Genomic DNA, 18225 nt, shown 5'->3' on the forward strand with positions numbered 1-18225 from the left:
TTGGTTATAATCATACCTTCCACAAAATAGTATAGCCCAACATTTAGGAATGCAAGCTCCAGAATGCCTAGTATCATATCTCACTTCAAGACTTATTAACTGTGTAAACTTGAGCAAGTTGTTTAACCTATGTCTAGTTTCCTGTCTGTGAGGATGGCAACAGCCCCCATCTCATAGGATAAAAGGAGACACTATATTGTAAAGCACTTGACAAAGTGCCTGGCACATAGTAAGTACTGAATAAAAGTAAGAGAAACTTCATGTTGCACAGTCATAGCAATGCAGTGATTTTTTTTAATTTGAAGGGAGGTAACAAGATAATTTGCTTATAAAGTATCTTGAGATGAATAAACAAGTCACATTTTAAATACATCTCTACATTAATCAAATGATGTTTAGAGAAGAATTAATCTCTGTCCATGCCTTACCTGCTTAGGTTAATGTAAACACTGAAAATATTTTCAACCAGCCTATTGAAGACACTTCCAGTAAGTCCTTTATTAGGAGAAAGAACCTAATCAGGACTAGATGATTGACAAATAATTTTCCATAGGCTTTAGATAGGAAAAGTTTGGCTCTAAGGACAACAGGGGGATTTACATTCATGAAAAAGAATGTTCTTTGGGCACTGTTTCAGAATCACCTGGGATGCTGTTTTAAGAATAAAGATTTCCGTACTCCACTGAAGACTTACTGAATCAGAATGGGATTGAAAGAATGGGCAAAGATTAGGAAATGTGCACTAACAAGCTCTACCAGGGAATCTTATGCATAGAGTAGCATAAGAACTACTACCTCATGGGAAGATCTGGTTTGAGTTCATACCTAGAAATCACTGGCTACCGTTAAAACAATCATCTTTAGAAGAGAAATATTCAGGGGCAAGTATTAAATAGTGGTATCATACTATTAAAAACCTCAAGTCTGTACTGGATAGTCAAGATACAGATGGTTTAGGTAGGGGGAAAGGGTAAAAGTAGCAAAACTTTGAAAACCCCCCAGTAAAGTTCATTCTTGGTCTTCTCTTCCTAAATTTGTTTTCAATTCTATTAGATTTAATCACTAAACAAGACCAAAAGAGAACTTTATTTTACATGACTTTATTTTCCATTTAGAACCATTTTATGCTTTACTTAAAAAAAAAAAAAAAAAAAACTCACTCTGCTTTTAATAGTCCTAAAAGCATTTTAACCAAAATCTTGATTTAGGAAGACTTAAGACATTGTGCATTATTTTAAATATTTTCATTCTTTCAGTAACTATTAAAAATAAGTTCACAATTAGGGTTTCAAATGTCCTAATCATATCTAGTTTGTTTTCATTTAATATTTTATCAATCCCATCATGTGCATACAGAAGTTAAGGTGATATATAAATTTTATCTCTTCCAGACACATTGATGATAATTAGCTCTTAATCTAACTACTATTTCATTTATTCAGAAATAGCATTTAGACATAAAAACCAATATCTCACTTTGTAAAATAACCTTTGGTTAATTTACACAAATCTAATACAGCATGTTGTATAACTTTTAAGTAATACAATGAGTTTCACTACTATCATTTTAGTTTTTAATATTTATTGTGTCAGCAGGGCTGAGAATATCACATGGTTCAGTCTTCTGCAGGAAGTTATATAATAAAAGCATAGCGCCTTTGAATATGAAAAACATCCCAAAGGCCAGGAGTCCTCTTAAAGGAATTGAAAGGTAGAGGAGATTTCAGAGAATTTCTCTCATTTTCAATATGTAAAGTGACTAGTTTAAGTCACTTTTTGAAGACTTAGTGAGAAAACAGTGTTCCTTATGCCATTGAATAAAGCTACTAAAACCACAAGAATTTAGAGATACTGGTCCTAGGCTACATAATTAATGGGTCATCAAAAAAGAACCTGTCACTTAGTTACTAAGTATAAGTGAATTAACTTCCTATGCCAAGTAAGGGTCACACTTCACTTCCCTCATTTGTAAAAAGAAAAGGTGGCCTGGCCAGTGCCATTCAGGAGTCTCTGCTAACTGTAAAATGTGGACTGATTTTCTTCTCTTTCTTATAGTCCATGTGTATATAAACTTTCAGTTCTTTAAATCAAAAATTTTTATGCACATAACCATGTTGGTGTATTACCCTTAGTTTAAAAATGTACAACTACATAAATAAAAACTATTGTTTCTTCAATATTACTTGACATTTCTTCTGTAATTTATTTAAAAAAGTAAATGTAACAAGATACTTAAAAAAGGCTAGATACAAAAGTAGTTAAGCTGCTCACGAACATTTAAAATTTTCCAAAATGTATCTTCAATAATCATGATCTTATAAAACATTTTACAGTTATCAGAAAGTGCCCAGGCTGAGTTTACATAACTGAAATACCTTAGTACAAATGTCTAATTAGAACTGAAGTGCAGTAACCTCCTGACTGACTGCTCATTGAAATAGGGATACAAAGAAAAAAAAGTTGATTGTGATAAAGTACTGTGCATTGGCCCCATCATATGTACAAAAAAGTGCCCTTACTCAAATGAACAAATTACATGCAAAATATTAGTGATATCATTTAATATCCTAGAGCTCAATGCAGCTAAAATAAACCGCAATAAAAGTGGTTTTCATAGGTAAAAGTGATTTCATCTCTAAGATCTGAATGTCCAGAACTTTTTACAAGTTCCATATACATGATACACAATTGCAGCCAACCACAAATTAAACACCATAAAAAAAAGTTAAAATGAAAACACAGAACATACTTAATTTTTTATTTTGAAATTCCCTATTCCTTCTATACAAGAACCTTTGCTGAAACACTTTCCACAAAGGCAGCAGTGAATTTTCAGAACATTTTACATTTTTCCCCTCAGCAAAAAGATAAATCACAGTGTAAATTATGTTGTTCTGCTGTCATCTTTGGCTGGGGTTAGACCCAGAAGTTGTCGACTAGCAAACCATTAGTCAAATGTTGCTAGTGCTCCTCAGGCCTTTAAGCTACAAACTCAGCAAGGAATGTTTGTTTGCATTTAATCTCTTGAAGGTACCACCAGGGGGTGTGACAGCATTAACTTCCATAAACTTTTATAGACAAATGGAAAAAAATCTACAAAATTAGCTAGTAATATTACACAGCAATACACACTTTTTATACTCTACACAAAACCAAAATTCTTGGTCTTAATGGCGAGTAGCAACTTCTGTTTGAGAATCTGTTTAGAGGAATAGAGTGGGACGTAAAGTCGAGAAATACAAGTGTTTGCAGTAGGAAGATGTTGGTCATCTGGTGGTCTTATTGTGATTGAGGGCATAGGCTGGAATCCTTCTTCACTCGCTGGTAAAGATGGGCTTGATGTCCAAAAGTAAACCTAAACAGGAATAAAATAATTACAATTTTGGCTTTTAACAGATTAACATTAATTCTGGCAATATATACAGAGAAGCCCATTCTTATGTTAAAACCTACAGAGGGATATTATTTTGAACTGGGACAGGAATAAAATAATTACAGTTTTGGCTTTTAACAGATTAACATTAATTCTGGCAATATATACAGAGAAGCCCATTCTTATGTTAAAACCTACAGAGGGATATTATTTTGAACTGGGACAGGAATAAAATAATTACAGTTTTGGCTTTTAACAGATTAACATTAATTCTGGCAATATATACAGAGAAGCCCATTCTTATGTTAAAACCTACAGAGGGATATTATTTTGAACTGGGGTTTAAATTTATTTCTTGTACTGAAAAGAAAAAAGTGTCAAGTATGTAGAAAAGTGACGGTTTCAAGGGCCTCAGTTTCTCTACAAAGTGTTTTTTAGTGGAAATAGGGCACAAGGTCTCCAAAAAAGTTTTTAAAATTCACACAGGCTATCAAAAAAGTTGTTTTGCATTTTATCTAACCAGCAAAATAATTAGTTTCAGTGCTATATTGTGATACAGGAATAATTAAAGTGTTGGGGAGTATCTACGTACAAAAAATCCATGCAATAAGCCATATTAACGCTGAATTTCACTACACATCTATTTTGTGTGACACCGTATAAATAAATGTTAACTTCTGTACTTTGTACAGATCAATGAGGAATGATACACATTACATTCTTACAGTGCCCAGTTCCTATTTCTTAAAGGTAAGGCTTTTTAAATCTAATGCATTCCAAAATGCACAACTAAAAAGACAAATATATCCAATATCCCAGAGTGACTAGAAAACCTAAATGAACTACAAGTGACCCTTGAACAACATGGGTTTGAACTACACTGAGTCCACTTACATGTGGATTTTTTTTTTTTTAAAGTCATCTCTACACCCAATATGGGGCTCAAATTCAAAATCCCAAGATCAAGAGTTGCATACTCTACCACATGCAAATTTTTTTATAAATATACCACATACAGTACTATAAATGTATTTTCCTTATGATTTTAACATTTTCTTTAGCTTAAAAATACAGTTATGTAATACATATAACATACAAAATACGTGTAATGGACTGTTATTGGTAGGCTTCTGGTCAATAGCAGACTATTAGTAAAGTTTTGGGGGGAGTCAAAAGTCATACTCAGATTTTCAACTGCATAGTGGGTTGGTTGGTGCCCTTAACCCCCACACCGTTCAAGGGTCAACTGTAATCTGCTTCCCTAAAGAAGGACTTTATGAGAAATCTCCTCTAACTTCTACAGAAGGGGGCAGAAAAAGAATCCCTGCTAAGTGTCTCTTCAAAGAACTTTATAAAAGATGTCTAGAGATTAAAGCTGGTCCAATCCACTCATTTTCCAAGTGAAGAACAAACTTAAAGTGTTTCTCCAAAGATGGGTATGGTTAGCCAGGGTAGATAGCTACCATTGCTGGACATCCCAAAAGTTGGAAGAAGAGAAATATACTACAAGACTTTTCAGAACTTTTACTAGTGAACTGTGACTAAGAGGAGAATAAACTATGTAGTCTTACCCAGTAGCGCAAAATACCCTGTAATTTGCAGGACTAATAATTCAAGGGAGAACAGTTTGCTCTGAATAGTCTGTTATGTTCTTCAGCTCTTCTCAGACACCTCAGGATAAAACCAACAACTGTGAAGCATTCTTCCCAAAAGAGGAGAGTTACCCCTTGACATACTGCTTAAGCCCTACAAATAGAGGAGTGATGCTCACAAATTAAAGCTGTTTATAGGAAATTCTGAGGCCCTTTATAAAGGGAGATCTTCTTTCTTTCATTTTAAAAAAACTGAATAGTTAGCAAATTTATCTTCCAGTAGAAGGCAGAAACTGCAGTGAAATTTAACTGGACTGCGAGAACTGAGGATTTATTGGTTTAAAAACAGAACATTAAAACTAGGGGATAAAAAAATAGTCCATTAAAACCTTAGAATTTACACCAGATCGCCAATCATTTCTGTTTCTGGTATGTCTTACAGAACTGATATGGCCCCTTTCTTAAGGAAACAAGGTACCTGAGTCAAAAAACTGACTATATAGGTGGTAGAACTCTAACAATGAAACCAAAAAGGACAGATGTGGTATTAGCACTGGCAGAGACTTTAGGATCCACAAGATTGGGAAAGCTGAATTACATGGAACCAAGCAAAATTCCTGGAAATACCTAGGGAACAACCTAAGTAGAAATTCCCAGAGTGGCTAAAACCAAGAATAGAACCAGCTGACAGCTAGGACTACCGAAAAACCTGTCTCACTGTAGCACAGAAAGAAATATTGGAAGGCTCCTGGAACCGTGTAAAAATTAAGGAGTCCTAAATGCATAACCCCCTCCCAAAAATAAGTTACTGACTCAAGTGAAGGTAAAGGGGAAACTGCATTTTCCCTCTCAAAATTGGAGGATATTTCTAGAAATTGGATCATTTTTATATATTCCACAAGGAGTCTGGTTTTAGTTACTGAGAACCAAGGCTGGCTCGACAGGAGGAATATGAGTAAAAAGGACCTCTAGGATTTTCCCTCAAATTTCTAAAAGTCTGGTGACAATTCCCTTTCAAGATTAATGGACAGCAGGTTGATTTGGTTATATACTCAAGGCTAGACATGGATTCCACTGACTTGGTAGGCTTTTCACTATGACTAAAGTTTTTATTATCTAGTTTATGATTCTAGTAAGTAGGTAAGATAAAATCATAGACTTGATACCCACGTATCACAAGCTATTCTATTCCTAGTATACAGATAGCATCAAGGTACTATTCAAAAATTTTGCCAAGACTTGCCACTGGTCAAAAGGATTAAGGATATATAAAAGGAGCAGCCAGCATATTTAAGCACTACTATAGGGAGAAAGAAACCTGTCTCAACAATTAACTGGTATTATCTTCTGGGACTAAGGACAGCATATCAATAGCTAAATGCATTTTACTCTTGCTTACAGGCTTTATTAATACTTCCGGTTTTTAGTTCTAGAGTAGAAAAACTAAAACTGCCTTGTATTTCTGACCTTTCTATAATTCCTTAGCCAAAATTAAAATGACCAACCACTGTTTACAAACTTAAAAGGCTATCATACACAGTGTTTTAAAATTTCGTATCTTCTTCTAGAAATTCCGTGAAATTTTTAACTTACAAGATCTTGTCGTTCTGTCATGCTCATCTTCTCTACTATTGACCAGAACCAACGCTTGAACTGCAAGAGCTTCTCGGCATTTTCTCCTAAGAATGAAGTATATAAATCCAGTATACTATGTTAGTTATTTTAAAATACTGCTTCTTATAAAAACAGGTTAAAATCTAAATTTTAGGATCAGAGGTCAGGAAATTAGGACTATTTGCATAGTGTAAAACCTATATAGTTCATTAGTCAATCCTGACTTTAGATGACCAAGAAAAATGAACCACCAGCCTCAAAAATGATAATCACATGACTTTAATGCCATCTAAAATTCATGATTCTTCTCATGAACTTAAACCAGTGCTTCACAAATTTTACTGAGTTTACAAATCACTTGGGGGATCTTTTTAAAATGCAGATTCTCATTTACTAGGTCTGAGGGGAGGGAGGAAAGGAACGGAGATTCTGCATTCCTAAAAAACTTCTAGATGATGCTGATGCGGCTTATCTGAGGATCATATTTGGAGGGGCTTTTAGGTATTTATTTTCCCCTCTTACGTTTTTGGTTTGGAAATGAGATAAATTCTTACCTCACAAGTTTTGAAAACTATTATACAATAAAACTATTATACAATGAATCTATATGTTGCCGAGCACAAGGAAGAGAAACAAGAAAATTTATCCAAATACCTGTTTGCAAAATGTAAAAAAGGGGAAGAAACTGGTACCTTCATGTACACAGTAATTTTGAACTACACATGGAATCATTTCTTGGCGCCTCCAGTGTTTTATTATACAGCCACAGCAAAAATCCTATTCTTAGGCTTATGGGGCTTTGAAAACAGAGTTGCTGCAAATCAAGCCCTGAGGGTATATGTTATTCTAGGAGGACTGTCACTACCTCTTGTTATTCTTTCTAGATTCTCCATGTGTTTGTGTGTTGTTACACCTCTGTAAGTGAGCTTGGGTCCAGTTCTACAAAGCAAACACCATACAGTCAAATTCTTCAATTAGACAGTCTAAGAGAAACAAATTGGGAAAGGCCAATAGAACTGTTACGTGGATTATTTTTTCTTAGTATATAAAAATCCTTTTATGTAGTTGCTCACCACGAAGAATTTTTACTTGTATTTATACTAAACCATATATTCTTTAAAACCTAGAAAAATTAAAGAATTAAGAATAACCTAATGCTAAGTCATCATAGTTCAATCATCTTAAAAATGTAGACAAAAAACTTTTTAAACATCTGAGTAACACAGCATTTCTAAGCCCCGTAAATATATCTATCTAGTTTATTCCATAAACATTCAAAAAATTTCATACCTGATTCATCATTGAAAGAGGTGAAACTGATCAACATCTGCACATTAACTTCACCACAGCCATTTACCAAAAGCCTAAAATCTTCTGCTGTTAAATCCTCTAATGAATTTTTTGGAAGCACATCCAGTAGACCTTTCCTCATTGCCTACAGAATATTTTAAAAATTACCTTTTTATTAGTCTCAGTACTTTATTTTCCATGTAGCATTATTGTTAAAGCCCAATATCTAATTTTAGCAGACTAAGAATAGTAGTTCTCATTTTAAACCAGAAAGAAAGAAATTAAGTTCTGTATTTTGAATTGAACAGATTCAAAAGGGGGGGGAAGGCATCAGGAATAGGCTACAGGTTCTAAAGTGAAATAGTATTGTTATACAGCAGGATTTAACTGAAAATTTAATTATGTTAACAGGCTAGTCATTAAAAATGCTTCAATGTGTCAAACATGCTATCCTGTCACATCCTATGAAAGGTATCATAATGACAAAACCCCACAAATCTGAAATCTAGAAGCTTACTGAGAAATTTCTCCCTTGCTGAGTCCTTTTGCTATAATAAACCATGACTATAATTGCTTTGGAGTCCCTTCTAGTCAGTCACCTAGACGTGGGTGGTGGTAGGACCCCAAAACAGTAGTCATTTCAGTTCCACAAGAATCCTTTCCCAACTTTTACTCACCAAATTGACTTTCTGATGATTACATAGTTTTTCCAAATAGTTTTACTGAAGAGAGAGTGCTTGGACTGGAGTCAGGTATAATTTACACTGTATGTAATTTAATTTGGTTTAAAAGTTTTAACCTTTGATAGGCAAGCTGAATATACTCTGAACTAGTTTACCACACATGACACAAAGAGCCTCATCAGATCAAAGAACACTTTCGAGAAAGTACTCACGTGTAATGGCTGCTCTGCAACTACCAACATTCTGTGTTCTGCGTATTTCCGCACATACTCATACACATTTTGGGGAGTCACTGGTATATTTACCCATTAGGAATAAGTTCAACCTGTAAAAAATTTAGCCTTGCAATTTAAAAGCAATTTTGTCAAAGCAGTAATAGTCCACAGTTCATAAAACAATTTCCTAAAATTCTAAAATCTAAAGACAATTCTGGGGCCTCTGGCTGGTACAGTTGGTTACGCGTCCACCTTTTGGTTTCAGCTCAGGTCATGATCTCAGGGTAGTGAGATCGAGCTGTGTGTCGGGCTCTGCGCTAAATACGCAGAGTCTACTTAGAGTTTCTCCCTCTGCCCACCCCTCACTGTCTCTAAAATGAAAAAAAATAAGTACAAAAAACTCTTCTACCTTTCAGTCTGTCTCATTAACTCTCCATCTCTCTCTGTGCCTGTCCAGATATCTACTGTTTTTTTCCGTATGTTTGTCTCTCCTTGTTCCCCATCTAAATTATTTCTATATAAGACAAGCAAAACAAGACTAAATTCTCTTGCCAGAATCAGAAAATTACATATTTGCTTTACCTGTCCTCCACCCTCTTCTTTACACAAGTCAATTGCAAATGCCAAATCCATTGCAGAGAAAACAGCATCAGCATCTGAACTCTGAGAAGCGAGGATAAGTTGCCGTAAACTCTCATACATCACAGGGTCAAAAAAAGCAAAATCATGCCAATTGACCTAAGAAAGTAATCATATGAAACATCTTTACTGAATTTTATCTAATTTGAAGATATAAAGAATAATATTCCACTAAATATAATTGGTTTAAAGAGGTAAAATGTTAATCTTTGGCTCTGATAATTATTTAACTTTCAAAATATAGTAAGTGTAATATATATTTTGAAAAAAATTTAAAGCCAATAAGTGGAGGAGTTTAAGTTACAAAATAATTTATTTGCAAAAACCTAATTATTAAACAGTGATTATGCTGAGCAGCCGGTCCTTAGTATATATCCTATTTAGTCTTGATTATAATCATAAAATATAGATTATTCTAGATGATGAATCTGCTCGAAGAAATTCAGTAACTTAGTGAAGGTCGTATCATTGGATTAAACTTGAGTCTATTTGATTCCATCTTTCCCATAAGCCTTGTTAAAAAGGCAATGCCTCAACATTTCTGAGCTGTTGCTATGCTTTAAATCCAGTTCTTCTTTGCACAAGAACATTTTAGCTGGAATACTTTAGGAATTCAATAGGGTCAGAGTTTACATCATTATATGTGTACATGCATACATATGTACACACACACATTTATACATTGCTGGAAAAGACTAAAATATTTCATTGTGTCAAGTAATTTCGTTATAATACCTTTAGGAACACTGGCAGTTGTGTTTTAAATCAAAAGCTGCATAATTAGTATTATACATTAATTTTAAAGGATGTGGTCCCCCCCCATATAAAAAGAATGTGCAGGCAGTCAGACTATCAAAGTGCATAAAGAAATTAAACTAATTCTATCACCCAGAGAAAAATATCAAGCATGCTATGCTGTATTTTCTCACATTCTTTTGTCCCCTCTCCCTCCTGTACATCTTACATATATTTTTGAAGCCAACAACACTCTTCAATAAAATACTACTTCTACTTCCACTACCACCTGTTTGAACAAATAATAATAGTTAAAATCTATTAAGCACTTACCAGGCACTACAGTGTTACCATTTTGCAAATGGGAAAATATGCCATAGGTGTGAGGGGATTTGTCTGCATCAAGATCCAGGTCTGTCAGACACCCCCAAACCCACCAGTGTCACCCACTCTGCCAGGCTATCTCCTCCATGTATTGAGATTTTTTTTTTTCCCATGTCATTAAATGTCTGAAAATGATTTATAACGGCTATAAAAGGAAATTTTTGCAATTGTAAAAGCAGTTAGGTTCATTAAAATCACTTACTTTCCTACCAAGCAACACTTTAATTACATGTCTATTCAATGTAATAGGACATAGTTCATTCTGTAACAGACATAGTCCAAGAATCCTAAAAATAAAAACAGGGAAATATATTTAAATTTGAAAATAATTCTAAAACACATATAACCCCACACATACATACATAATATACACACAGTCTCTTGAGAAATTTTCTACAGCCTCATTTCTAATCCGTATGAAGAACATACACATTTTAAAAACTAATGCTTTAGAAGTCTCAAACTGAATTTTTTTAAAAATTCAAATATAAGATTAGCGTTATTTTACCTGCCAATGTTTCTGAAACAATTCAACCTTGCTTCTGTGTTTTTGCCAGGCCTTGGAGTATAAAATCCTCTTTTTCCAGGTTGGTAAAACAAAGGGGCATTATCATCACCATCGTCTGTATCATCTAAATCCATATCTACAACACTTCGACTAGAGCCATGACGCTTTCGGTTTTCCTAGTAATAGAATATCAGATTAAGTCCCAAGATTGATTTTATTTTTTTAAGCTTTTATTTATTTGAGAGAGAGCACGCGTGCATGCCAGGGGAGTAGGGAGGGTCAGGAACAAGCAGACTCTGCACTGAGCGTGGAGCCCGATGCTGGGCTCAATCTCAGGACCCTGAGACCATGACCTGAGCCTAAATCAAGAGTTGGACACTTTCCTGACCAAGCCACCCAGGTGCGCCCCAAGACTGATTTTAAAAACAAAACATATGAACTAGTTGTCTAAAATCACTCAACGTGAAGTCAGGTAGGTAAAGCAACATTTATATTTAAATGTTAAATAAACTCTAACTCATCCTTTTAGAACTGTGATACTACAAAGCTCATGCCAGCGTGCCTGGGTGGTTCAGTTGGTTGAGCAACTATCTTCAGCTAAGGTCTTGATCCCAGGGTCCTGGGATCGAGCCCCATTATTGGGCTCCCTGCTCTGTGGGGATCCCTCTCCCTCTGCTGCTCCCCCTGCTTGTGCTCTCTCCCTCTGTATCAAAAAAAAATAAAATCTGAGAAAAAAAATAAAGCTCATGCCTATTAAATCTTTCTCCATTTAAAATCACTAATGAAACTGGTAGCTTCTTTCACCCTAACTCCTTAAAGATGTTTTTACTAGATACTATCTTCTGGGCTGTACCTTTCTGATGAGAAATCCACTGTCTTTCAAATCACTGTTTCTCTATATGTAAGGCACTATTCTTTGCTGCTTAGTTTTACAGCAATTCAATTATAATATATATAGACATAGTTTTCTTTCCCTTTATCCTATTTAGGGCTCACTGAATCTTTAAATCTAGGTCTTGTACCAAATTTGGAAGGCTCTCAGCTGCTATTTCTTCAAGTATTTTCATGTAGTAGTCTCTCCTTTTCTTCCGGATACTTCAATGACATGGATGTTTGATCTTTCATTATGGTCCCACAGATTCCTGAAATTGTTCTTTTGTTCAAAATCTTCTGTTCTTCAGAGTAGATAATTTCTATCTTCAAACTGACACTTTCCTATCATCTTCATTCTGCTATTGACCTATCTACTGAATTTTTTTTAGATGTACTTTTTTAAGATTTTATTTTATTTGAGAGAGAGGACAAGCAGGGGGGCGGGGAGAGGGAGAAGCAGGCTCCCCGCTGAGCAGGGAACCCAATGTGGGACTTGACCCCAGGACTCTGGCATCATGACCTGAGCCAAAGGCCGATGCTTACCCGAATGAGCCACCTAGGCATCCCTAGACGTTGCACTTTTAATTTTAAAGTTTATATTTCTCTGCTGTGAACCTCTTTCAGTTCACTAGTGCCTAACTTTATCTCATATTCTATCAGATAAAGATACCCCCATCTCATAGAATAGGAGATGAAGTCTTTGATAATTACAACAAGTAGGTCATCTTGAAGTTAGCATCTACTGGTTCTTTTGCCAGGAGAACTGGTGGGTCTTTTCTGGTTCTTTGTATGTTGAGTAATTTTGGAGTATATCCTGGCCTTCTGAATATTAAGTTGTGAAACTCTGGGTCCTGTTAAAATGATAGGGAGAATGTTGATGTTTTGGGGGTTTAGTAGACAACCTGGTTAGATTCAGATTGGAAATATCACCACCTGTGTGCAATGGTTCCGATAACAAATTTTCAAAGCCTTTTATTATATATTTTGGGTCTGCCCTGCATATATGCACCATGGATAGTCTGGGACCTGGGCAATGGTTTAATACTACAGTTTAGTTCTCAAAGCCTTTTCTATCTTCCAACTAAGATGGGAGTAAAAGAGATCAGCTTTACTCTCCACCTGAAACAATGCCATACCAGCTGTTTTATCGATTTGACCTCCCTGTATAATCTGGGTGCTACTGTCTACCTTTCAGAATCCCCAGGCAGTTCCTCCTTTTCACGTTTTTTTTTTCAGTTTTTAGTTGTAATCAGTGCAAGAGATAAGATTATGCTGGGTTTGCTCCACCATGGCTGGCACTGAAGCTCTCGGGGAACTAAAAAAGCCTTCCTCACTGCTCCTCCACATGTCTCATTTTCTCTGCATCTTTGGCACTCACTTCTTCCTTGAGGAACAAGCCCCAAGAAATTCATGACATCTCTAAGTTAAAGCTTAATTCAGGCTGTGCTAAATTGGAGTTCCAAGTGCTTATTAGCATATGTACAAAACATCTCTTACCTGTACCTTTTCTGAGGAGTCTAATAATCCAAGATCCAGGATACTATCAGCTCCATTTTCCCTAAAACAAACCAAAAGCCTTTCACATTCCAGATAATTGAGACTTCTAGAATTTAGTGTAGAGAAATATGCATTTGAATTTATAAAGACTTATAAATACATTTATTAAAGATTTTAAAAAATATCCAGGACTCTGTAAGTCAGTGCAATTATAGGAAACAGAGAAGTCAATATTATATACACAAAAAAAAACATTAGATGCTACATGTGTGATTCAAGATAATGAGCTAAGGGCTACCGATTTAAGACAAAATAATGCAGTCTTCATAGGGGTACCGAAGTTCAAGCTCACAGGGAGCATTGTAAAAGAACAGAGAATGTTCAGAAGGCAAACACAATAGGAATCAAATTCTTTAGTGTGTTTAATTATTTTAGAATACTAATTCACTATTTTTTTAAATATATTTTTTTAAGATTTTATTTATTCATGAGAGACGGGGCGGGGGGGGGGGAGAAGCAGAGGGAGAAACAGGCTCCCGAGGAGCAGGGAGCCCGATGCGGGACTCGATCCCAGGACCCCGGGATCGTGACCTGAGCCGAAGGCAGATGCTTAACCATCTGAGCCACCCAGGTGCCCCACTATTCACTTTATATAGCCAGCTGAAAGGAATCAATATATAATACATTACTTGCATTCAATAGAAAATATTACTAAATTAGCAATCCTTACATATCAAAACCTTTTTATCAAAATGCACATTCCTCATAACCTTTTCTATAATGGACTGAGCTCTTTTGGGGTGCTGATTACCTCGAGAGATAGGAAAAAGGAATGAAGAAACAGTACATAAAAGTCCATAGAAGAAAAATAGTAATAACCAGCAAAGAAAATAAACTTCTAGCAATAGTCTCCTCGCCTCCCCCCCCCCCCCCCGCCAGCAATAGTCTTTTGGCTTGCATCATTCAAAGGCTATGAAACAGGCAAGTGGTGTTACATTTCAGTGCTTAGCCTACCCACTTATCCATTTCTGGGAGGATATACGATCTAAGTTGATCTAAGTTCCTCGTGCAAAATCAAGACTAGGAAGAAAAGAGAGAAATTTGCATCTAAAAAGCCTCAAACTGGGTATTAGAGTAGCCTCAGGATAGAAGGCACAGGGTAAGTTTGGCTTATCTTCCTGATGTCACTTTTACTTGTCACCTTGGGAAAAGAATAATTTAACTATTAGGTATTTTTTAAGTTTTATATTAAAACAAATATATTACACAACAGAAAGCAAAAACTTGCATGGATTTTTAAGATAAATCAGTGTATCTAAAAGAAGCTTCATGCTTATGGTAAGAACTCAGGAACTATACCGTAATTCCTTGAAATAGCTGGCCTCTGCCATTAGGGGTATTCTGGTAGAGAATTTGAGATGTACTTTTTACAAGTAATGTCTAAGTATCGGGTATATAAAAGATTTTTAGAACTTAAGTCACTGCTAAAATTCTAACTTTCTAATACATGTGAAACTCAACTGTCTCACTCATGGATTTTATAAGCCATCTCTTATAAAACCATTTGATGTTGTGTACTTTATAGTATAAATTTTAAGATATGGTAGCACCTACATCCTAAAAATAAAGTAGTTGATGTTTAAACTGAAATGCCTTCCCAATTATACACATTACCGTCCATGTGCTATAATGAGTTCCATGGCTTCATCCACTCTTGCTCTCAGAGAATCTTCACTTGCTAGAAGCAGCAGCAGCTGAGCTGGGGATAATTCCAACAGCATGCCAGTGATTTTACTTGCAAACGCCTGTAAACAATGAACAAAGTTAGTTGCCCCTACTCTCTGAAACCTCTTGTCTAAATCAACAATCTTTTATCCAAAAAAAAAAATGAAGAAAATATAGACACTTGGATAACAAAAAAATTTCTGAACTAGTAAGGTATTTTATTAAACTGGAAGCTTAATTATAGAGAACTTTGGTAGTCTTGTTAAAGCTAGTTTAAAATTTGTATGGCAAGCCTTTTAAGATTTTTGCTATCCATGAGTAAACATACAAATACTCAGTTTCCATTTTCCCCCTCAGAGAGCCAAAACATTTCTTTCATGTAGGGTAGAAGAAAGGGAGAGAAGAAGTGAAAGAGGGAGAAGAAAGATGCCTATAATTAAGGCTAAGGATTTACTGAAAGAACTATAACTGGTTTTGTTTTATTTTCTCTTGCTATAACACATATATTTAAGTCATATATAAAGGAAAACAACTAGTTTATATGTTTCATATTGTATGAAAGAAACCTTTGACAGAACATTCAATATAAAAATCTTCTGGCAACACTTAACAGATTAAAAAGTCTGCTTCAAAAAGTAACAATTTGTGCAAATAAAGGTACAAATTAAATGCACAGATAATTACTTTAGCACACAAGGAACTTACTAGGTAGAATGCCAACTTAGCATAGGTAGAAAAAACAAACCTCCCTCTCAAGATATCCTCCAGCAAATTTTGTTGCTTTCCCTCTTAAGCTTCCTTTTTACTACAGTCCTCAACCACATAACTTGCCAGTAGCTAACATTTTTACAATGCCAACTTTAATTCAAAAACAAAAATGGCACAGTCAGTTAAGAGGAAGCTAAGTGCACCATACATACTGGCTGCATTGCTTGTACACGGGGATAAAGTCTCTCTCCAAGAGCCTGACGATGTGCTGGCAGAGGATCAGGATCATCACTAGGATTCCCTTCAGAGGCTGGTCTGAAGGGCCTAGTGTCAATGGAAAGCTGTCTTCTAAAGTCTCTGTAAGAAGAACAAAGCTATTGTAACTTATTTCCCTTGTCTGCAAAAAACATCAGCACAACTGCTAACAAAGATGAAAAACCAGAGCACATAGGTAGCTCCAGTTATGTGAAAGGCGGTGGAATGCCTAACAGATGATGGTTGGGAAATAAAGATTTTCTAGGGGCGCCTGGGTGGCTCAGATGGTTAAGCGTCTGCCTTCGGCTCAGGTCATGATCCCAGGGTCCTGGGATCGAGTCCCGCATCAAGGAGCCTGCTTCTCCCTCTGCTTCTCTCTCTCTCTCTCTCCTGCTCTGTCTCTCATGGATAAATAAAAATAAATAAATAAAATCTTAAAAAAAAAAGATTTTCTAGATGTTGTTACTTAAAAATCTATAAATTTGCAATGCATAGTTCAATTTGATTCTAAGAGAGCAGGACCATCAAGTACCAGAAATCAAAAATCCACCCACATTTCCTGGAAATTTTAGTCCAAAGTAAAATGCCACCCACCCTAATAGGAGAAAAATTAAAGAGGCTTAAATATAACGCAATTTCCGCAATTAAAATTTTAAGACAAATTTGGGAAAGAATATTATGTAATTTCAACTGCCCCAGGATTTTTTAAAGCAGAACATTTTAATAACAGTACAGTTACTATTCATTTACCCAAATATTAAAACTTTTTCTAAAAAATAGTCCATAATTGAGACCCTCCCATTACAGGTCTACCTTCAGTTTCATTCAAAAAGGTGGTATTCAGTAAAAGATACAAAAGGATCTCACCTATCTCGATCTCTCCGAGAACCTGCTCGCAAGCCACTACTCCTTCTCATTTCCCTTTCTCTCTCCCTTTCCCGATCCCTCTCTCCTCTGTTCCTTAATCTCTGCATTAAACCTGGAAGAAAACATGAAACACACTTTGTTTAGATACATGTAAATGCAACTACTTTAACTTTGAAAGTCGATGTGAGGACTTGAGACAAATAGAAGAACATGACAGGTGAAGGTTCTATCTCTTAGCATTTGTGTCAGTGCCTTTCTCTGATTCTCCCTCTGTTTTGAAGGTTGGGGGTAATTGTATAGAATGCACCTGGCATAATAGATGTTCACTCAGTAATGAATTATGTCACAATCGTGAAATAATATGTAGCAACTGGGGCTGCTATTTTCACCATAAATAATGCTAAGATTTCTTATGTGATTAGAGCCCTATCTATTTTCTTTATTCTTAGTTTTGGGCATTAAGCATTATAGGATACCTAAAACATTAGCTATTATTTTCAAAACCTGCATAATAAGCCAAAGTATGGTTTCCTAAAGAGAGTGCAGAAAAGTTACTTCTGCAATGTTATGACTTCCCAGGTTCCCTCATTCACATTTACCAATTTCTTTTTATTATTAAGACTACAGAAAGTCAAATGGTAAAACTAATGATGAAAGGCTGGAGTACTCTACACCATCTTTTCATCCTCAATCCTTCTTGGAGCTCATTCAGCCTCTATGGTGGCAGTTTACAGAACCCCAATACAGTACCACTACGGCCTAGATGAAATACAGGATTTTCCTAGTAATTCCCTCCCCCTGAATTATCCACCTACAATATGACAATTTCTGCCCCCACTTTACATGAATCCCCAATTATAAGCTACTTAAAGCATTTGTAATTTTCACAGATTTTCTTTTTTTTTAATTTGAAAATTACGTAAGAATCCTAATCCTTAAGTGCTGGTCCTCAAGGACGTAAAGCTTGAGCCAGGATGTTAAAACACATCTTATTACCAAAAAAACAAAGTCTTGCCTAAATTATACAGTGAGGTTAATAATACGGTCAACCAATCTATATTTGGTTGCAAGCTCCTCATCTCATTGGGGACCGGCAGCAACTCTGCAAACTGTACTCTGAATAGCACTGCTCTAGAGAATAGTATTTTCTTAAGTATCTGTGCTAATTAAATACAAGGGTGGTAGAAATACTGTAATGTGCTCACTGAATTTTTCTATTACTGTAGAGCTTAAAACTTCCCACTCCCCAAACACGTAACAACTGAGA

The 18225-nt window shown here is 35.5% G+C and overlaps 1 protein-coding gene across 1 annotated transcript in view; it reads right to left on the reverse strand.

Moving 5' to 3' along the window:
• Nucleotides 1–2726: 2726 nt before the first annotated feature.
• The window catches only part of UBR5 (ubiquitin protein ligase E3 component n-recognin 5), a 132420-nt gene continuing 116921 nt past the window's right edge, over nucleotides 2727–18225 (reverse strand). Inside the window, 12 exon segments of the mRNA XM_035727246.1 lie at nucleotides 2727–3355; nucleotides 6559–6644; nucleotides 7870–8014; nucleotides 8765–8856; nucleotides 8859–8877; nucleotides 9350–9505; nucleotides 10728–10812; nucleotides 11034–11209; nucleotides 13404–13464; nucleotides 15078–15208; nucleotides 16049–16193; nucleotides 16959–17070. Of these exon segments, the coding sequence (XP_035583139.1) occupies nucleotides 3143–3355; nucleotides 6559–6644; nucleotides 7870–8014; nucleotides 8765–8856; nucleotides 8859–8877; nucleotides 9350–9505; nucleotides 10728–10812; nucleotides 11034–11209; nucleotides 13404–13464; nucleotides 15078–15208; nucleotides 16049–16193; nucleotides 16959–17070 (1421 nt within the window). The 3' untranslated portion in view covers nucleotides 2727–3142.

The sequence above is a fragment of the Zalophus californianus genome, chromosome 4, assembly GCF_009762305.2.
Source record: "Zalophus californianus isolate mZalCal1 chromosome 4, mZalCal1.pri.v2, whole genome shotgun sequence".
In the NCBI taxonomy this organism is placed as follows: domain Eukaryota; kingdom Metazoa; phylum Chordata; class Mammalia; order Carnivora; family Otariidae; genus Zalophus; species Zalophus californianus.